Source organism: Uloborus diversus, chromosome 4, assembly GCF_026930045.1.
Source record: "Uloborus diversus isolate 005 chromosome 4, Udiv.v.3.1, whole genome shotgun sequence".
NCBI lineage: Eukaryota > Metazoa > Arthropoda > Arachnida > Araneae > Uloboridae > Uloborus > Uloborus diversus.
The window spans coordinates 179,629,079-179,652,463 of NC_072734.1; the positions used below are offsets into that span (position 1 = coordinate 179,629,079).

Genomic DNA, 23,385 nt, shown 5'->3' on the forward strand with positions numbered 1-23,385 from the left:
ATTCAATACTAACAGTAGGAAAATGTTGGTATTGTACTTTTTTTTCCTACAGAAACCAAAAGAGCAAGCTTGTACCATAAAGATAAAGTACAATAGATGACAAAAATGCAAAAAATGAAAAATTTGAAGTTACTGCCCTTTACCTGCACACGGCAGTATAATTTTAGCTACAGCCTTCACAATTATGGAAGAATAGTTTAGCGAGTGCTAAAGAACTGCAATTGTAATTGCTTAGAAACTTTTTTTTCCTGTAATAGTTGTGTAACTAGAATAGTTATTTTGTTTTGCTAGTATATATTTTCTTTTACATTTAATGATATTTGTGCCAAACTTTTGAAAAATTAATTTAAAGTAAGAGACAAATCTTAACGGATCAAGAATAAGCAATGAAAGGTATGTACAGTAGAACCTCTTTTGCTATCCATCTGTTTGTCACCTGTTAGCTTAACCATTTAGCACACATACCCACTTCAATTCTATCTATACTAGATTATAATTCTGGCAGTAGCAGTAAGTACTATACATATCGTATGGATATTTGTTCATATTAATATGTAGAAATATATTCACAGTAAAATGCACATTTTTTTTTTTTTTTTTTGTTAAATGTTTTGGGAAAATATTTGCTTAGCTGTGTTTTTAACTATCAATAAATGCTTTGAACCTTTGATAGACTGTTAATTACCCTAAGAGTCTTTTTTCTGTCATTACATTGAAAACATTCATTTGTTAAGTAAAAGTAGGTGATTTGAATATGGTTGCCTTGGGTGATTGTACTCTGGTTATGCACAGGACTTCCGTTCCCCCCCCCCCTTCTTCTTCTTCTTTTTTCTTGAATTTTAAACCCAGCACTGTGGTTTTTCTAATAAAAGCTTCCAAAATATTCTTCAATATTGTTAATACATTTGTCACGTAATATGATTTTATGGCTTTATTATTATTATTATTTTTTTAATTTTGATGCATTTGGACAAAGTTCTAGTTTTTATTTTAAATAAAGTAATCAAATTTTCATGAAGAATTAAAAGGTATGTTATGCTAAGGTGGTTAATGGGTTTTTTCTTTAATAAACTATTTTAAGCATTAGTACTATAAAAATACTTATTTTTAAATTAATAAAACAGCTTTAAACATTATTTCAATCTTTGAGTATAAGCATCTTTAATTTCCCATGTTTACATGTTTGTTATGATACAATAGCACAATTTAGCGCTTTTTTGCTTTCGTCCGGGAAATGCGGAGCAAAAGAACTTCTTTGCAAAGCCGCGGAGTTTCGCCATTTTCGAGGTGCTGTTGACATCCCTGTGTAATTGACATGTGCATTTATGATAGAAATCCGTATTGAACCCTAACAAATACCAATAAAGAGATTAAATATTTGTGATGATTTGGATTATGCATCTTCTTAGCTTATATTAGTTTTTTCCCTTTGCTATTTGATTTTTCCAAAAAATAAAAAACAGAGACTTGACGACTATGCTATATTTGATGTTTTAGATAGTCATCTTAACATAATTGTAATGTTATATTTTACGGTTACTTTTTTAATTATTTAATGCCATATGCATTAAATATTTTAAAGATGCAATATAAATACTGTAGGTTTCCAAAGATTATGGACCATTTTGAGAGTGTTGACCATTTCCTTCAGATAAATGAAGAGAATGATAATGAATTGAATCCGGATGCACATACCGCAAAAGAAAACATTTAAATTATGCACTTATAGCCATTAAGTTCAGGGCCGGCTCTAGTAGTTCTACCGCCCTAGGCAATATTGACAAGTATCGCCCCCTCCCATTGAATAATAATAATATGTGATAATAATATATTAATAAAATAAAAATAATCGTAAAGTGCTTAAAATTAATCCAAACTAGGTTTTGTGTATCCAAGCACTGGTACACACTTTAAAATATTTTTTTAAATATCAAAGTAGTGCAACTTATGGCCCTGAAACGGACATTAGTATTTTTAAATGACTTTAAAGTCACGCAATTTACCGCCTCTAAAATTAAATTAGATTTCTTGTTGAATTCTGAACTATGTTTTTCATATCCAAACACTGGTACGCACTCTAAATTATTATTATTATTTTTAGCCATTGAAGCAGTGAATTTTATAACGCTGAAACATATATTCATATTTAAAAAAAATATGTTTCAATTTCGAAATTTGCCACCCCTAAAATCTGCCACCCTAGGCGGCCGCCTACCCTAAGAACCGGGCCTGATTAGGTTGCATGTTTATGAAAAGTTAAAAAGTCTGATTTTTTCAATTTTTTATTAGTTTATTCGTAAATTTTCCAAACTTATGTTGCTTGTTGGAGCATTACTCTATTAATCTGATTTCTATTGCACGTCTCATATTGGAGTTTCTAGGAGCTCTTTCAATGCATCTTTTATTTGTCTCCTTAAAAGAGTCATCAACTGTAAAATACCTTTTTTCATAATTGGAAGCACAACCTTTAAAAATTTAAACCTGAATCAATGACACAGCTGTAGAAGCTTTTTTGTTAAATTTATTAAGAGTGTGTTATTTTATATAGTTGTGCCAGGTATATGTATGTGATATACAGTCTCACAATAACTTGGAAGTTCCAAGAGTAATATACTAAAACCTTTGAGTAATCGGTAGTTCGAGTTATTGGAAGTTCCTCTCCCAGCATTCCGAGGAATAATTTTTACTTTCTTTTTCAGGAATAGTGCACAATGGATAAACTAACACTTATAGTTTGAATAAAATCAATTACTAGTAACATGTAAAGATATCTTTATGGAGAATAAATTTTATTAAGATAGAACTTCAAAAAAAAAGTTATTCTTGATCGTTTACATTGTTCCCCCCCTCAATTTAAAACTTTATTAAGTTGTTATATGCCCCATATATATTCTTGATTTCAGTTCATAGTGCTTTTAAACGTCTGTTTGTCCTAAAAGCTTATTTTAGTTATCCCAAAAATAAAAGCTATGTTTAATGTTTGCTAAAATTCTAATTCTCTAAATAATTAGCCAGCAATAAAATTTTAGTCGTCAACCACAGCAAAAAGCACCCCAATCGACTACTGCTCACTTTTACAACACTTAGCGGATTAAGAAGCACTATTGTAAATAAATTATCCCCCTCAAGAAAGTTGATAAGCAAAGCAATCTTAGGGGGAGAGGGGACAATTGTTTAAAATATTTTGGCTGCATTTTTATTTATAATATGGAAACAAACTCTCGTAAAAACTTCGTTTTAAATGGAGCACATTCGAGACATAAAGACAACTATGTAGTGAAAACACTAAATGGGCGATTCTTGAAAAAATGTCCCAAAGCCTAACGCTAAGTTTTTATTTTTTCCAGCTAACCCAAGCTTTCAAAAAATAATGCTGTTGGGGAGTAATACCTGCTTTAATGTACTATCAAAGCATAACAGTTAATCCCATATTTAATTAATAGTTAATTGAATAAAATAAACTTAGCGTTATGCACAGGACATTTTTCGAGAATCACCTAAACTATTTTGGGACCGAGTAAAAACTTTGAGATAAAAGAACATTCGAGCTATAAGGCTTCGAGTTACTGAGAATCGACTGTATATATCTTTTATCCCCTTGTATACAAACTTAGATAGAATGAAAAGATTTCTGTGAACACAAATCCTAACTGTAAAATTTTCTGCTAATAATTATTTTGCCTAGTTCACCCTTGAATAAAGCATTAAATTTATATTCAAATATGAAGAGACAAAAAAGAAAAGTGCTTTAAGTCATTTTTTTGTACAATAATATATAGTTTGCTTATTTTTCACCAACTGAAGAAAACTGCCAAATCCATTATTTTTTTTTCACACATGTGCTTTAAATGGCTTTGGCAGAAATAAACTGGGATTTTTTTAAAAACATTCCTTAAAAAAATTTAAATTTTTTTTTTAAATTAACATTAGCAGATTAAAAATTTTTTTGAAAACACCGTTCCGTTCCCATGTTTGTCTATAGTATGCAAGACTGCTTGTATGATTCATAGGTTTGTGCTTTTAACTGAACTGTTCATTGCAAAATCAGTATGAGAATATAAATGAAAAGGTGTCTAAAAAAAAGGGCATATGTCTGGCTTTTAAGCATAGCACATATGCCCTTCTTTTACACAACCACTCAAATAGTGAAAATCAGTACTGACTAAGCTCAATGGCATTAAGCAATGAAGAACAGCCTTATGAAAAAATAGAAGCTACTATGTTTAGAAATTAAATATTTAAATTTTTTTTCTATCAGATTATATTTTAGTGGGGTGAATTATTCCATAGAGTGTTTTGTGAAAAAATAATGTAGACATTTATTATTTCTATAATTTTTTGTAGGGTGATGAAGATAATCTTATTGTGCATCCTGCATCTATGAATCCTGTGTTGTTCTCATTTAAAGCTAAAGCATTTTTTGCAAAGAAAAAAGTAAGTAAAGTCTTGCATTTTTTAATTAAAACTATCATTTCATATGTCTATTAGATTTATTTTAAGGCTTTAATCTGCACCTTTTATGCCAGGAAGTGTGTATATGTATTTGTATATGTACTGACAAATTTACTCCATTTTCAGTCATAAAATCTGGCAATTTGGTAGAATGCGCTTTGAATCGTAAATCAAAAATTTTCATCTTAAAAGTTTATTTTTTTAAAAATTTATTTGTTTTATTAATGTATTTACTTATTTAAGTGTAACTTATGGATTTGTTAGCTTGAGACATTTTCTGTTGATTACAATATATGCAGGGACTGATTTACGGCAGGGCATTCGGGGCCTGGGGCACTAAAGGAAAGTGGGCACCAAATTTGTCAGATTTTTTTTTTTTTTTTTTTGAGCAAAAAGACAGAAAAAAACTCCAAAACAGTTTTATGATGGACAAAATATTCGAGAAAGTGCAAGAGATCTTTAAAAATCTTACTCCTGTGCAGGGATGCCCAAGTTCAATGGCGCAAATCCTCCCCCCCCCCCCCCCATTTTTCTCAACCCTCTTTATCTTTTTATTTTTTTTATTTTTAGCTCTCTTTTTTATTTAAAAAATTTTAAAAATATTTTTTACTAATTTATTTTTTAAAAAAAGTTTGTTTATTTATTTTTAAAAAAAGTTTGTTTATTTATTTTTAAAAAGTATTTTTTGTTCATTTATTTTTAATTAACTTATTTTTTAAAATATTTTTTATTAATTTATTTATTTTTAATTATTATTAATATTTTATTAGAAAAGTTCTGTGCTACACCAATAACACACACGCCAACAAAATAAATAAATGAAATAAAATATAAACAGAATAAAATAAAATAAAAAATAATTTGACATAAATCGATAAATAAATTTAAATGAATAAATTTTTAAAATATTTTAAATCCCCCTCAAAAGTTTTGATGGCGCAACTTGTGACATAATCCCCCCCCCCCCTGTGGGCACCCCTGCTCCTTTGATTTAGAGGAATCTTTTTCTGATGAATTTATTCATATTAGTTCAATCATCGGAAAAGAAAGTTTAATCACCGAAAAGTTTTTAAAAAATCCATAAACTTGGTAAATGGATTTTTTTGCCAATGTAGATACACCCCTGAAATTGTTTTTGACTTTGCCAATCTCCAATTGTAGTAGAGAACAATCATTTTTGCTATTGAAGAGAACTAAGTGTCCTTTGCATACTCTCATTTCTGATAGTAAATTATCTTCATTAGCTCTATTATCAATAGAAGGAAGTTTGACCGCAAAACTTGATTATAAGGACATTATAGATGAATTTAATTACAAGAAAACAAAGGAATGCAGAAAGCACATTATGATTTACCTTAACCATTTGTATCATAGTTTCGGCATCTGCGACTGTAAAAAATTTTCTCACGTGAAAATCAGGAATTTATTTTAGATTTATATTAAATGATTTTGCAAAACATCTTAATTGTTAACTTTTTCCGTATGAAATCAATATTTTGAAGTTTTCTTTCAATCAAAATAATATCCAAAAATTACCTTCATATTTTTTGTGTGAGTGTGGGGAGGGGGGGACACCATATTTATCAGTGCCCCGGGGCACCCAGGTGTGTAAATAGGTCCATGAATGTATGTATAAATATATATTACTGTCTGCAAGAAAATAGTAATGCTTTTACTGGAGACTTTTGACCCATGTTCTTGATTGCATTATTATTATTATTATTATTTTTCTGTTTTAATATGGGAAATACCATAAGTTTCTAAAGTAACAATTTAAACAAGTATATTTATTAATGCTCTATTTATATCAATTTTTTGACGTTAAAATATCCTTACTTAATAATTTTTTAATGCCTGAACTATATTTTAAAAATTGTATTTGTTTGATTTGTTTAAACTTTTTCTAAAATCAATTTTAATTTATGAATCTGTATACAGCTTGTCTCTAGAAAATTACGTATCCTTGTTTGTTCGAATTTAGAAGGATAGCTTTAAAACTATTATATTAATTTATGTGGTAAACTTAATCTTACGGTATTTTACTTTCATATATTACAAAGTTATTGGAATTTCATTCTTTGATAATTTATTTTATAGGCTTCTTTGAGAGTTGAAGATTCGGAATGGTCTGACAAGTTTTCATTGGATGCTGTTGGTAGCTCAGGAACTGTCGTAACTAAAACGAAAGATGGAAGAACATGTGGGGTAAGGTTAAGATTAATATATAGTATTAGTATTATTATTTTAGTAGATGAAGTCTACAGCCTTTAAAATCTTCTCTTTTGTTTGATCTTGAGTGTAAAAATTGAAGAAATTGTCAATAGAGTAGTAAAATAAAACTAGCGTTATAATTTATTTTTGTTTATGTTTGTTGAATTTTGCTGTTGTAATCTAGGGCTCTTTTAAACCATTTTTGTTTGGTAGAAATATTATTCAGCACTCCAAACTGATCCCTTTTCTCCCTAAATGCCCCTTTTTTAATTTTAAGTCTCTAAAAGTCAATTTTTTTTAAAATATGTATATATTATTGCATATTCTCAAAATCCCATCCCCTCCCCCTTTTTTCTCTAAAATGTCAGGTTTACAGAGGTGCCAAATTGTACTCCGTACAAAAAAACAAATTTTGATTAGATTGCATGATTGTACATTAAATTGCTCTTTTTTTTTCTGTTGTTGAACATTTGGTGTACTGTATGATTAAAAGTTCCACCTTTGTATGCAATTTTTGAGTTTTATCAGTGTAAAAGAAACAACACCATCATTGTCAAACTCAAAAAAAGATAAAAGTAAGCTTAAAATTTTTTTTGAATACTTAAAATTAGTTTACTTAACGTTATTTCATTATGTCAGTTTTCAAAAGCACAGCCTTTTAATTTTGAAACTTTTCTTCGCTCATGGCGGCTCCTAAAAGAACTCTTTCTGTAAATTTTCCAGTATTTTTCCAGCTATGTTACTAACATATCGAATGAACTTAGTGCATTCTAAATGGAGAAAGTTAATCAACAAAAAAGTATTGAGATTTTTAAAGAAACAAATAGAAACGTCATGGTAATTATTGGGGGTTGAAATGGAGTCTTAATCAAATTGCATTTAAGAGAAAATATTTTGTCTTTCATTCAAATTAGCATCATAATGCATGAAATTTTGTCTATTTCAGCTCATTTTGTTCTGTTGACAGTAATTTGCTTGTTTTCTTTTAGTTCAAAATATGTTTCTTTAGCCCATACAGTAGACCCTCATTTACGCGGGTTTATTTTACTCTGATTTGATTATACATGGTTTAAGATTTGACACCTGTATTTAATTTTACGCAGATAAGTTTTAATTTTATGCAGATGCAGCATTGCAAACAAATAAAATTTTCCCCTCTTTCAAAATCGAAGCTATCGAGATTGCAGACTGCATTTTGGTGTGCTAATGAGAAAGCTTGGGCGACTGGAGGCATTTTTTACTATTGGTTCCAAAGCTCTTTTGAGAAGTAAACTTATTAAACTCACACAATTCAGAGCTTGCTGGAAGAAGAGCTTTTTAGAAAAGACAAAGGAGAACGTAACCAACGAGGATACCAGCATCAATGACACACAACCAAAAGCCTTTCACATTGAAAGTTTTGAGCCATTCCTTGATAATGGCTAATAATCTTTCTGATTTGTTAGTGAAGGAAGATCTCGTTATGGAAATGATGCAAGTGGTCATGGATGCGTTAATACCACACAAAAAACTACAGAGAAAAATAATGACTGCTGAAAGAATATCATAGCTAGCTCTTTTTTATAAGCACTTAAATTTCACATTTTTGTTATGCACATTGCGCATGTGTATCGGAAGACGTACGCATTAAATGTATTATATATATTTATTTACCACTACACTAAAGTTTTTTTTTTCTTTTTTGACTATGGAACCTGACCCCTAATTTAACACTACTATTAAATCTTAATTTAGGCAGTTTTGATTTATGCGGCATTTCCGTGAAACATAACCCTCGTTTAAAACAAGGGTCTTTTGTATTTCATATGAAAGGTATGTTTTATGTATTAAGCATTCTTACCTGATAGTAGAAATTATGTAAAAAATAAAATTATTTATTTTAGCTTGGTGTGCAAATCAAACTGAGTCAAGCTGGATTAACAAAGATGATCGTTTTCACACCTTACTACTTACTTGTGAACAACTGTCAGGTAAAACTTTCACTATATAATAAAAAGTATTTTATTGTCTGTATGATATTATCCATCAAATTTGATATTTTTTCCTTTTTGTGATTTTAGTATGATATAGAAGTTCAAGAATCGGACACTAGTGAATGGATTAAAGTGCCAAAGCAAGAAGTAATTGATTTCATTTCTATTTTTATCTCTAAAAAGCTCATTTCATTACAATGTGTGTAGGAAAAAAAATTTAAGTCAGTTTTAGCTGAATTTTACATAAGGTTTTTCAGTGATTGAAATTATTGTAAAATTTAAATTATGAATATTCTTTTTCCTAAATTTCAGTTTTGTAGACATGATGTGGATTTTTAAACATTCAGAAAATTAAAAACTGCATATCCTAGTTTTATAATGACTAGCTATACAGGGTTCGTACGGGTCATGGAAATCCTGGAAAGTCATGGAAAAAAAATAAACAAATTTCAGACCTGGAAAAGTCATGGAAAATTAATATTTTCATTAAAAGTCATGGAAATTTATTTTAAGTCATGGAAAAATGTCTTGGGTAGTAAAAAAATAACAATAGCTAAAAGTGCGATAGAAATATTGAGTGATTTAGTAATATTGCATGTAAATTGAACGATCTCGAAAACAAATTCGAGTTTTGGAATCCAATTTCATCTGCTTCTGTAACAGCCGCTCGCCTATTTTCATTATGTGATTTTACTATTGAGGCATCACTTATTTTGAATTCACCATCATTTTCAGCACTTCTTCTATTTTATATTCTATAGTAGTAGACATGCACGTTCTTGATTTTGCCACGCCCCCTCAAAAAGTGCAATTAATTGCATCCAAGTTTGTTTCAACTACTTGTAAAAATTCATTAATAATTTCATCAGAGTTTATCTCAATATGTTGAAGGCTTTAGTCAGGCAATAGAACATGAAAATAGGGGAATTATAATATTCTAAAACTGATGCCCAATATACAGCTCGCGAAACTGATTATTGTGGCCAGTTGAAATATCTGGTTTAGAAAAATGAATTTACTGAAAAATGTGGCTTTACTTTAATGAACAAATATACAGTCAAGTTACATGGGTGATTTGTGCACTATTGACACCAAAGGGCAATGTTTTTATGAAGTGGATTTATTATTGGAAACTTAGTAAAAATAACTCATTCAATTTTTGGCCCATTATTACTATTCTGCCTTATTTATTAAATATTTATTAGACATTTAAACATCAGTGTATTACATGCCACTATATTTTTACTTTACTTGGATTTATATGCTAAATACAAACAAGACTAATTTATTAGTTTTTGCCATCTGCACTGATATTTTTTCATTCACAAGTAAGTGCTCCAATGAGGTAGTGGCATTCATGTAAAAGTTTTTCTAAGGCTTATTTCCGAAAATTGGCAAGTTTGACATTAAATGGTACTATTCTCTTCGTGTAATAAGGTCATGAAAATTTTTATGAAGTCATGAAAAAGTCTTGGAAAAGTCATGGAATTTTTTTATCCAAATTGAGTATGAACCCTGGCTATAGTGTGAAGCTCTTGTAGTAATTAATTAAGCCAATCTTTCCATAAGTGTACAGTAATGAGTTGTTTTCAGTTGACATAATATTACAAAGACAATATTTAAAAAAAACTAGTAGTTTTTTTTTTTTTTTTAATACCAAATTTAGCTTAATTTAATTCTTTTACTGCAGACATTTAGATTTTATCTCTCATGTCTACTGTAAAATTTACATGTAAAGTTCATTTTCCGAAACTGCATGAGCCCTGGCTTTTAACTCTGAACACTTGTTCCGTTATAGGTAGCAACTCTTTCAAATTTTATAAAATTTAATTTTAGGAACTAACATTGTTCAGAAGTACATCAGTAATATTTTTAAATTTAAAGCAAAAAATAAATTAAGCAACTTCTTATTTATTTAGGTTTTGGTTTCAATCATTAGAAGACATTTATTTTACTGCAAAAATATTATGTTTTTTCAATCTGAGAATGTTAACTTTTTGCTCTCAAATCTAAATTAAATGCCTTCGATATTTTTATGTTCTGTGGCATGATTTTTAAAAAGCATTAAAATTGAAGTTGTGTAATTTGTATATTTAAAAATTTGTATGAGTATGTTCGAGACATTTTGACTAGTTAAAAGCTAAGTCCAAATTGATATTATATCTTCTAAAGTAGTTTTAAACTTTGGAATGTAAATAATAGGTTTTGATGTAGATATATTTTATTATCTGGTATTGGATGTGATTGATACTTTATCAAGTTCTAACTAATTAGATACTAAGTATGTCAGTTTTTCTTCATCATTAATTATATTTTTTAGAAAGATACTACAGCTTATAAGCTTTTGTTTAGTTCAATTAATCAATTAATTAATTTTATTTTTGTTTATTTATCACGGTAAATTCAACAATGAAAATATATGAAAGAAAAGAAAATATGATAACAATAACCATTTTACTAATCCTAAAAAATAAGTGTTCTGCATATGGCTTAAATATACAGTGGAATCCCATGGCAACAAATACCAAATTACAATATAATAAATTTTCACTCTTGATTTGATTTCCACTTGTGATGTTTCCATCTATTTTTCTGAGGGTATACTTTCAGAACCTACTATTCACAATATGTGTATGCAATCATATACGTAATATACCATAATATGAAAATTTTTGAAGCTTGAGGGTATACGCTATATGTCTACTAAATGTTTGAGAGTATACAACTTACATGAAGCTAGTACATGAGCCCTATGGCATGAGCGCCCATATGCAAAATTGTAAGGGGGGGGGGGGGCTCAGAAATTTTAACCATGGTTTAGCAGGATATTTTCCCCATGGAGGCAGATTTCAGGACAGATTAGAGTCATTAAAATTTGACATTTTTAATCATTTATTCATTAATGGCTGGAGAAGAAATATTTTTATATTTTTTGCAAAGACAAAAGTACTTAAAGCAAGGAATTTCTAATTTCCAAGGGGGGGGCTCGAACCCCCCCCCCTTGCCCCCCTATATGGGCGCCCTTGCCCTATGGGAACACCCCTGATTTCCACTAAGATGCTTGAATTCCATTACAATGAAATTTCCGTTACAAGGAACAAAATTTGTAGTTCCTCGAAGTTTGTTGTAAGGGATTTCACTGTATGTTATTTTTGAATTTTTGTTTTGCATATCTAATTTGTATATTTAAGTAAATTTTAAACGGTCAATAAACTTTACCAAGTTACTTTATTAAAAACAGATGTGTGTATGGATTTAATGCAAACAATTCATTACATATACATTTTCTGAGATGTATATTTATTTTCTTTTGTGCAATATTTTAAAAAACATTGTGTAATATTTAAGTCTGGGTGTTCTTTGGTCATCATTCCTACTTAAAAACCAATAAGGTGTTTTTTGTGGAAAAGGGTTTGCAAGAAGAGCAATTTTATTGAATGATCGAAGTTAATGTCTGCAATTGCAAATGCATGAAAAGGTATTCCGTGTAACATACTTCATTATTTGGTGCACTCTATTTCAAATCAGATATTTGAGGTCATGAAGAATAAAGGAGGTAAGAAAGCTAGCCTCACATGGTATTAAAAGCGTAAATTAATTGTGTTTCTAACAAAAATGTAAGTTGGTTTAAGATTTTGTCCACCCCCCCCAAAAAAAAAAAAAAAATTTTTGTTTCGTACAGTTGTTTGGTTTCTTAAGCTTTGTAATACTGTAATGTTTCTTTGTGATTATGTCTTTGTTCTTAAATAGGTGTTTTTTCTTCAGATTTTTAAATTATTCTTTGAACTGAAAATTATGTGCAGAACTGTATAAATGTTGCTTAATGGGATCACAGATAGATGTTATCATTCATTTTAATCATCAGCATCACAAAATATTGAAACTAATACTTGAACACTTTTTTTTTTTTTTTTTTTTTTTGTCTGATGCTTCATTGATTAATATCATTTTTGTTTACCATCTCAAATTCTATTATTTTTTCATCCAGTCAACAGAAATTTTGAGCAAAGGAAATATCCTTAATAGAAGGGAGGCCTCTAATTTTGTTGACACATGCAGAAATTTTTCCTTAGGGCATTAGGTAGTTTTGGATTCCCCTTTACCTTTAATGTGAGGTGACGGCTAATTGTATGGAGTTAAATTAATTGCTTATCTGCAGGGCCTGTGGTGACTTCCCTCCTCTTTGAGAAGGTGGAGCTGTAGGCAAAAAAAAAAAAAAAGTGTTTGATTCTGTCCCTGTCAGTGAGCAAAGAAGAATTTTTAAATGGCAAACTTTTTCTCTATCCTCTTACATTTAAAACTTGCGGGCGACAAGCAGTTTTGAAGTGAAAACTAAATGCAATGATTTAACTTTCAGGGAAACCATAGATATTTTGAAACTTTTTGAAAATTTCCCACGGTGAGTCGAAGAAATTCTGCACCAGTAATTTCTCAGTCGTTGCTCTGTAAATGGATAAAAAGCTGTAGCAAGTTAGAAAGAAATTTGACCTACTGTTTGAGTTTTAAATTGATCTACTTTATCAGTTTCTCTTAAATTGTGCTTGAATGAACTGCTAATTTTAAATTTTCCAATTGGAAAAATTAATGCAACTTAATAAGTGAATTTTTGTGTTTTCTGACTTTTATATATTGTTATCAATCAGCTGTAGTATCAAAATATCATCTCTCCCAAAGTGATCACAGTAAGCTTACTGTAGGCACTTAATGTATTATGAAATTTGAACAAAGTCTGTTTTATAATTTTTTAAAAGTTTAATTCTTTCAACAATGTAGTTTTAAAAGTATGCTATTATTTTTAAAAATAAATAATGATGTATATAGCTATATTTTTCATTTGTATGAATAAATAACCAATACAAAGCACAAATTGTTAAGAAATTACCTCAAACAACTTTTCAAGGCTATAAATGAGCATATTCATTACTACGATGTGTACTGCACAGGGTAGCAAAGTGCTGAATGTACTGCTGTCAGCCTGGAGAATGTGAACACTTGATCATGTAATAGAAACATGTTTTACTAATCTTTATTGATGGATTTGCTAATGACGATTAAATATTTTGCACTAATAACGAGGCTCCATTGTAAGCTTGTATTTGTTTACAATTTGTGGTATTTATGTTGTTTATTCATTTTAATCAAGTTGTTTCTCTAATCAAATTGATCATTTGCTTTAGTTCCATTTCCTTTGAATTCCGACATGAGTTAGAGTGAATGGAGAAAACACAAAATCTGCATTTTTATGTGATTTTTTGGAATGAAAATGACTGATTTGTTGTTTACTATTTTATGAAATTAAAAACAAAATGTTTCCATGTATTTTTTATTTCTAATTAAAAGAGTTGTTGTAGTTATATCATGTTAATGTTTCCATTTCGACATGATCTCCTAAAAGTCTGGGAGAATAACTGCCATCTTCTTTTAGGCGAACTCGCTTTTTCTGCGGTGCTTTTCATTGAGTTTTCAATATCTTTGTTTTAAAATTTCTCCATTTATAATTTTCTTAAATCTTTGTCTAACTTGAAGTTCAATTAAAAAAAAAAAACTCTTACTTATAAATAATTGGAATTATTAAATAAAGAATTACGTATTTTAATGATAAATCCTTGCTTAAATTTATAACTGCTCTGAAGTTTTAGAAAAACTTCTCGTTCGTTAAAGTTAGGAATGAATAGAATCATTACAGGAAAAAAGGATTGCATATTAGTATTGAAAACTTCAAAAGAAAAATTGACAGAATTTCCTTTTTCCTTTTTTGTCATTTTGATGTTCTAGTTATTTTAATAGTATAGCTCTTTTTCGCATTGCATGATAAATGTCAAGGTGATAAAATTTTCTGTTGACTTTTTTTTCTTTTTGCTATGTTTTAAAGTTGCATAGTAGTTTTTGACATCTCTTCCCCAATTGTATTCCCTTTAATCATTGTTCTTATGTATAATTAAATAAATTTGAAAACTTTTAATCAACAGGAGCGTCCAGAAGATTCTCCGTGTGAATCAAGTGAAAATGTATGTAATTTTTATTAATACTATGAATGGCCATTTAAAGTTCTGAAATGCTTCAATATTAAAGCAGAAAAAAAATTAAAAAAGTTTTTTGCTTTTGATTTACTAATGTAGAATGTTTCCAAGTAAAAAGATTTAAATTCCACTTAATTTTGTGAAATATTCCCAAGGATTTAACACTGATATAACTGCATTGATTTTTGAAAATAATTTAGTTTTCTTTTTCATGAAAATTATGTTCATGTATTAGTTGATCATATATCACTGCATCTGATTTTAAAAAGTGCATGTAAATTATCTGCATCTTGCTCTAAACTATTTGTTTGTGAATGTGGCTGTGTGATTAGTTGCTAACCTCATGTTTGTAGCATATGAGTCTTTTTTGTGCATATGAGTTTTCTCATTTAAATTGCTTTTCATAGTATATAAACTAATACTTTATGCTGTTGAATAGCCGACAATATTGGACTAACTGCTTGAAATAGAATGCTTATGCTAAACTTTTATCCACTTTTTCTTGTTAGTACTTATGTATATTTTAGTATCTTTTTTTCCCTCCTTCAATATTTATTGCAATTCAGATTGAATTGTCTTTAAAAAATTTTGTTTTGAAAGTAGAATTATACACATAGATATGTTAAACCAAAAGTGCTAACAGCCAATTTTGTTGCTGTCCACTTAATTATACTTAAGGCTTATAAGATTGATTTTTGTTATTTGTTGGCAAATTGAAAAGGTCATGAATTATGAAAATATACATTCAGAAAGACGAGGGTTAAGCAGAAAAATTATTTTTGTAATTAAGCTTGAATTGTCTTACATTATTGTTCTGGCAGCAGCAGTTAAGTAATATTTTGTTTTGAAAGTAGAATTATACACATAGATATGTTAAATCTCACGTTGTTAACAGCCAACTTGTTGCTTTCCACTTAATTATGCTTAAGGCTTATAACATTGATTTTTTTCATTTGTTGACAAATTGAAAAAAAGTCATGAATTATGAAAAAATACATTCAGAAAGACAAGAGATTTGAAAAAGTTACAAATCAAAAGTAAACCTTGGGCAGCAATTTATTTATATATCTTGCTTCATAGTACTTTCTGGTTGGAACTTGGATAAGCAATAAATACCCAACCCTCTAATGAGTTCAATGCAGGTAAGATGAGTTTTTCACTTTCTCCCTTTTTTAACCAAATCTATTGTACAACACAGTCTGTCTTACTTTTCTCTCTATAAAGTCTTATAGCTGCAGCTCTTATCGTTTTATTGAAAACCTTTTCTTGAATGTTAAAAATCTTTTTACCTAACTGAATTCGAAAACTTTGCTTATTTCAATCATTTGTGTCTGCCATATCTCTTTAGTCATTCATAGATACTGCTTGATACTTACATAATTCTCTTATGCATTAAATATCTAAAAATGTTCAGAATTAATAATAATACTTGCATCAGAAAACATGCCCTTGACCTATTCAGTTATCTAAATCGAGACCTCATTAATTTATTTTTCAATTTTAATGTACCCAGTTTGTTTGTTAAATGATTTTAACTGAAATAACAAGTTTAAAACTTGTACTTACAATGGTTATGTGTGAGGAATAATAATCATTCACTTGTAAAAAAGATTTCAAACTGTAATTTCAGGCAGAAAAATTAGTATTTATTGATTGGTATACTAAATAAAATTTAAATGAACTGCATATATTATTTGAACGCAGTACTTACTGTTAAATTGTTTGTTACTTATTTTCATTTTATTTATTTACCGTTACTGTAATTGCAAGAATATTTTTGATTTTAACACTTGTTAAGATGCCTTGTTCTTTTTTGAAGTAGTACTTTGACATGATAAGTTAATGCCTATTTATATTTAGTTATTTTTCCCAACTTTTGTTTTTTATTATATTAACATATCCTTATGTTATACTACTAATATGCACTGAATGTGCTGCTTTATGTAGCCCAAATGTGTCACCCATTTTGCTTGAAATGTGATGTATTCCTTATTTGTTACTTGAATATGTGCTATCTTTGATGCTTATGTTTGTTTTTATAACTGTTATTGTGTGTTTTGAATAATGTCCACTCTCTGATTCTCATTTGCTCCAGGCTATACGTATTAAGACTTTTAAGTCTGGTATCATGATCTAAGTCTGAAAGTCTGCTTAATATCCCAGGTAGCCCTTTGGTGTGCTCAGTATTTTGAAATAGAATTTTGGAAAAATGTGAAAATTGTTGTTGTAGTCGACTAAAATGATCTGGAATCAAATGAAAATAAATTGCATCTCCAAATCAATTCAAAAGAGTCCTTTGACAGAATAGTGCAAAGAGATAGAGGTTATCTTCTGTATTTGTTTTCAATTCACCATAAATATTGTCAATTTCAGTGCACTTCCTGTGGCTACAAATGAATAGTTTGTATATTCAACTGCTGTCCATTTATTTTTTTGCTATTTGTGATTCATTTTCACAACAACTATAAATTTCAAGATTGATCAACTGATCATAGTAGATGAATGGATCGTTTAAACATGCATAGCTGTTTTTTAATATCGCTAAAAAAAATTGTAAAACATTTCTGTATGAAAGTGAAAAAATTAGTTTGTATATTGTTTCTATTTTAACAGATTGCAGGAATGTGAAGTTGTAAGCTGGGAATTTTTACTCTAGATCACCTAGAATAAAACCCTCTTCTTATTCATTGTTTATGTTTAAAAACGCAAGATGCATTGTTTTTTTTTTTTTTTTTTTTTTTTTTTCTTAAAATTAAATTTTATGACTTCTCAAAATCTGTTTAGCATACTACATATTTCTGAGCTAGTAATGTAGTATACAACTAATTAGTTTCATTATTGTCAGAGTCAACCACCAATATTTGGCAAACAGCAATTATAGAGTAGCATTTGTTTTCTATTTAGTTAACACATTTAATGTAGGAAAATAATAATCAAGTGGTGCTTTTTTTTTTCGAAAAAAAAAATGTTGGAAGTTCTATTTTAATTACATTGGAACTAATGCTTTCCTGATTGAGTGGGTAGTATAAAAACATTATTTAATTTCTTAATCTTGTATGTTGGAAGTGTATTTCACAAATTGAAGTGTTTAATCACTAAAAACTTTTTTTTAAAAAACATGTGCTTGCAATGTGTGTAATTCAGCTTGATCTGTATTGTCTTTTTCACTGTTCTAATTTCTTGTTCAAGAAAATTAGTACCTTCTGTAATCAATGTTTTTTCCCCTGCCATGTGCGCTATTATTTAAATACTAATCCTGTTTATTTATTATTTCAACAAAACTAAGTCTTTTCTCCTTTTCCTCTAAAAAAAAGTTTTATTTTTTCTTCTAGTGTATACCATTTTGGCCAAAAAATACTATCAAAGCTGAGATGGCTGTTAAATATTGTGATGAAGATCAACATTCTTGCTTATTTTCTTTTAAAGAAGCTCATAAAACCTGTTTAGCTTTAAAATCAAAGGTAAATTTATTTTCTCTCATTCCACATATTACAGATTTTTTTTATATTAATTATATTCCCTTGAAGCTCTAGTGTTCTGCAGAAAGCAATTTTAAGATATCCTGTTCATGCTGAGTTATTTTACTTAAAGTACTCTGTAAATCTTAATTAAAAAATAAGTTAGTGCTTTAAGATATCTTGTTGAGCTTAAGTAAATATTACAATTAAAGCAATGTTGAACCTACTGTTATTGAAGCAGCAGGAAAGGGCTCAATTTTGAAGGACGTATACTAAAGCTCTATACTAGGAATTCTGAATAGTAGCCACTGGCTACCAGAGTCACAAGAAATGATAGCCACTTTTGACTTTTGGAAGTCATTTTTTGAAAAAATGTTTACTCAATGCAAAAAAATTAATAAATAAATAACCTTAAGGGAGTTAGCTCCGAATTAAGTTCTCAAGCTAGAGTCGACTGATTCACTGAACATCTCAAGAATGGAAGCGTGTTGTCATAACACGATATGCAATATGAATTTTCACCAATTAAGAAACGCATGGTCATCACTTTTGGCGACTTAAGACTAGTGATGTTCTGGGTATCCGTATCGGCAGATATCCGAGGAAAAAAAATCTGTATCTGCATCTGTATCCGTTACTTTTTTGACGGATCTTGAATGAATCTTTTCTATTCTAGAAATTCTTAAATATTTGAATAAAATATACTCTTAAATTCTGTTTAAATTAGGTTTTATTTCCTATTTAAATTATAATGTATCACTCCAGAAGCCAACGGCCCTCTGAGACACATTTTGTTTTCTTTTTTAATTTTTAGTTTAATATTAGTTTTTGTTGTTGATTTGGGGTTTCTGTTATTCCTCATTTTGGTTTTTCTCTGCAGCCTTCAAAAAAAGTGAGACGAAATTCTCTATTTACTGTTTGTAAAGGTGTTCCCGGCTCTGTTATTCCGTCGGTCGGAGTAATCTGGGTGTAATGGGTCAGCGCTGCATTTATGCTGAACTAAAATTCGAAAAATTATTTCTAGCCTATCCAGTAGCAGCTTTACACTCTTGTTTCTGTATACTACATCTACCGAGCAAGCTAGAAATAATTTTTCACATTCTATTCAAGCATTACTGCAGCGCTGACCCATTCCTTCCAACTCTCCATCAATTTTAACGGAGATTTCTTTAAAGAGTAAATCATAGTCTTTATTATATTTTTGCTATAGATGACATTTGTTGAAGAAACAGTGTTATTATTATGACGGGAATACCTTCCGTAATAAATTTTAAACTTGGATAGCTGAATTGGGGGAAAAATTTTGAGATCCGGATTCGTATCCCTATCCGCAGATCTACTTTTTTTAAAGATCCGGCACATCACTACTTAAGACTTAATTTTTTGCTAGCAATTTTAGAGGAACCTTGGCAACCATTGACCAAGTGCCATTTGATCAGGTGCCTGATGGTGACTGGGGACTGCTGATCTAGAGCTTTAAGAATGCCTCATCTTACTGCTATACAGTTGTAAATACAACTGCATTTTGCAACTCCCAAAAAATATTATTTATCTATAACATTTAGCAACAAGAAGAATCTTCACTTTAGGTCAGGATCTATACTCTTATATCTCTTGTACAACTCCCAAAATATGTTTCATTTAGTTATAACAAAATTTCAGTGAGAAGATATGAGGCAGTGAGAAGCAAAGGGATGCAAGTGGACATTTTCAAGTTTTGAGTGAATTGCGTATAAAGATTATGTCCTAGGTAGAATTTCATTGAATGTTTTTCTAAATCATGCTGTCCAACAGTACTATCTCTTGCCCCAAGACAGAGGAGAGGTTCACCTACCATTTGTACTGGTCATATCCAAATTTTTAATTTTGTCACTTGCATCCCTTTGCTTCTCACTACCTCATATGTACTTTTTAACTTGGATAAATAATGATAAGCATGCTGTTTGGTCAAAGTTTGGGGGAAGTGCAAGGTTCCCACTGAAGAAGGGTCGGGAGCATGGGCGCCCATATGCAAAATTGTAAGGGGGGTGGAGCTCAGATATTTTAACCATGGTTTAACAGGATATTTTCCCCATGGAAACCGATTTCTGGACAGATTAGAGTCATTAAAATTTGACATTTTTAATAACTTATTCATTAATGGCTGGAGAAGAAATGCTTTACATTTTTGCAAAGAAAAAAGTACTAAAAACAAGGAAGTTCCAGTTTCAAAGAGAGAGCTCAAGCCCCCCCCCCCCTGCCCTCCTATATGGGCGCCCTTGGTCGGAAGTTTTCCTCAATCTGACACACAACTGACGAAGCATTATTCTGGTACTCAGTCATAAAAGTGTTAATGTTTAGCCTACATAAACTATCTTATTGTAGCTACAGCCCACATCAGCAGAAACTATGATCCTCAAAGCAGAATACTTTGTGAGGTTCTGCAATGTAAAATCATAAGACTAAAATTGTTCTGCAAGTATTTCAAGCATTGTACACATAGAGACATGACCTTTCCCACAAATCGTGGTCCCAAAATCAAAACCCCCATTTCATACAAGAGTATGAAAGGAAAATTTTATTTATTTTCAGAGGTTTCTCTCACATTTGTGTGTGTGTGAACAGAATTGTTCTGCAGCTCAGGCATCTGTTCTGCAACATAAGTTGCAAATTTAGTAGTATTCTGCTTTGGGGACTATGATCATATTTTGTGTACATTACCGATGTTAAATGAATATGGGGTTTTATTTAAGTCATATTAAAAGTTTATGTATCTATTTCTTTTTTGATAAATTGTTAACAGTATATCTGTTGAGACTATAAATACATGCAAAATACCATCAGCTCATTTATAACAGCTCAGTATTTTGCATGTAGTTCTGCCTGAGCCCTGACTTAAATATAGTAACTTACTGCTTGAAATTATAAATAATTCATTACACCAATGAAGTTCTCAGATATACTAAATCAAAGTTATGTTCAGTTAAACTGATGAATTGTATTTTTGAAAAAAAAATATTTATTTATTTTTGAGTGTTTTTATATCTCAGAGAGGTGGCATAACGGTTGACTGTCAAACGACGGAATCATCCATCATAATTACATTTGAAGATTACATCCCTGGTCGTGCTACAGCTTTGCTAGTGAATGACTTGGAGAACTTTCCTATTTTCTTTCAACAAAGGTTTGTTTATGCTCTGTTTATCGCTTTATATTAAATAAAATTAAGGTTTCAAAGAAATTCTGGAAGGAAGTCTGTGACGCACCTGAGTCCAGGAGACCCCATAGCACCTACAGCCTTGAGATTTTGTGCAAAATTACTTCAAGCCCCAGTGGTTTGCACCTGGGGTTTTGTTTTTTTTTAATTCGAATTAGTTTTTTTGTAATTAATTTTTTAAGCTCAAGTTTCGCATAAGTTGCCTATTAAAGGAGTGAAAAGTTGCTTGCACATATTAATATTATGTATCGTTGAAAAAGGTAGATTGTTCCGCGTTCTATGCAATTTGTTTCAATGCTCTAACTTAAATACGGCGGGAGTTATTTACTCAAACTTTTTTAGGCTTAGCTAAAATTTAGGTACTACTTTCTTCGTTAAATCTATCAGTAAAAAGTGAAGGACTTGTTCCAGTTTTCTTTTTGACACCACTGGAAAGAACGGCATTTTTTAGCCTACTTTCCCAGTAAAAGTCAGAAAAAAAAAGAAAAAAGCATGAACAAAGGCTTAATGCATCTTAAAAATGTTGCGAAAAAAAAAATCAAAAATAAATAAAATAATTAAATAAATATCGAAAAATTAAAAATTTGAAAGTAGGGTATTGAGATGGGGAAAAATGTCCGTCGGTCAGTCTGTCTGTCCCCCCCCCCCCCCTAATAACTTTTGAATGAGTAGTCTAATTCGAACAAACTTTTTTTTTGTTCGAAAGATCTCGGCGAGGACACCTCATTCCCATATTTCACTTTTTGATTTGAACTATTTTTTGTTTAATTTTGAACAGTTCAAAAAATATTAACATTAGCGCCTACGGGGAAACTGAAAGTCAATGTAGATTCCGTACTTGAAGGCGGATTTATTTCAAACAAATTTTGTTAGAAATAGCTCTTGACGCCAAACTCCAGACTCCGAGAATTTAGTGGCACCTGACTCCGACTCCTGTGTCCGACAATTAATCGGACTCCGACTTCCGATTTCAACTCTGACTTCGTAGCTATGGCAAAAATTTATACACAGAGGACAAATGACTGACTCCGATTCTTGGCTATTCGTCTCCGACTCCTTTATCCCAAAATGAAATTGACTCCGACTCCGCAGCTATGGTTTTAACTGTGAAATAATTATTGTTGATATGATTTGCTTTTATTTTCACGCTAGAGTCTTAATTTAGGTATTCAGTTTTCGGCGAATAAACTCGAAGTCGTTCATGTTTCTGCATAACGATATGCATAGATGATTTTTTTTTTTTGACAATGAAAAGTATTTCTTTAAGTTGACATTTTATTGTTTTTTTTTATTTTGGTAAGTGCATTAATTAATTTAAAAAATTATTTTTGGCAACAGAAGAAAAAGAAACAATTTTTTTTTTTTGATATGATGTATTTATTTTAATAAGCTTATTAATTTTAATTATTATTTTTTCGTTTTGAAAGCTGTTAAAGAATTTTTTTTTTTAAGGGAAAAAAGTGTATTAACTGCTTTGGTTAAAAGGTGCTGCTGCTTTTTTTTACGCATCTAATTTTTTTAGATGTGTGAGGAATACTTTATTCCTAGAAATTAACAAAAATGTGTTTGAAACGATTTGCGGTTTTAGTTATTTTTGAGAATATTGATCATGTACTAGAAAGTAGTATGGGTATACGGGAAAGTAGGCTCGTATAGTTCTAGACGAAACTTCTTGTTACTCCAGGTCTAACATGACTTTTGGTCGAAAAACTAAGCTTCTCTCTCCAAAGGAAAAAAAAGTTACAAGCCGTTAAAAATCAAGTTCGAATAATCTCGGCTCCATTAAAATTATTAATGTTTTATTTGACTTTGCCATAGTTACTTCTTTGCAATCCGCTTGTTTTTTCTTCCTTTTTCACAAACTTTAAGGGTTTCGATTTTAACGGAAAATCTTAGGCTCATCTCAATTATAACCCCGAGCTAAAGAGCAAAATATGTTACTAGAGACCACAGATATGAAGGCGACTTTTCAAACGTACGAAACTATAGTTTCGCAATGCTCAGGAGCCACTTAACCCCGTTATTTTGAAACCCGAGGAAGGGGTGCTTTTTGTTCCAAAGGGAGCTCATAATGC

The 23,385-nt window shown here is 30.1% G+C and overlaps 1 protein-coding gene across 1 annotated transcript in view; it reads left to right on the forward strand.

Annotated features, from left to right (window-relative positions):
* LOC129221025 (intermembrane lipid transfer protein Vps13-like) overlaps window positions 1-23,385 on the forward strand; it is a 185,690-nt gene that overhangs the window by 122,024 nt on the left and 40,281 nt on the right. The window contains exons 53-58 of the mRNA XM_054855460.1: window positions 4,345-4,434; window positions 6,550-6,657; window positions 8,547-8,633; window positions 8,724-8,783; window positions 17,989-18,117; window positions 21,144-21,277. Coding sequence (XP_054711435.1) covers window positions 4,345-4,434; window positions 6,550-6,657; window positions 8,547-8,633; window positions 8,724-8,783; window positions 17,989-18,117; window positions 21,144-21,277 — 608 coding nt within the window. The remainder of the gene's footprint in view (window positions 1-4,344; window positions 4,435-6,549; window positions 6,658-8,546; window positions 8,634-8,723; window positions 8,784-17,988; window positions 18,118-21,143; window positions 21,278-23,385) is intronic.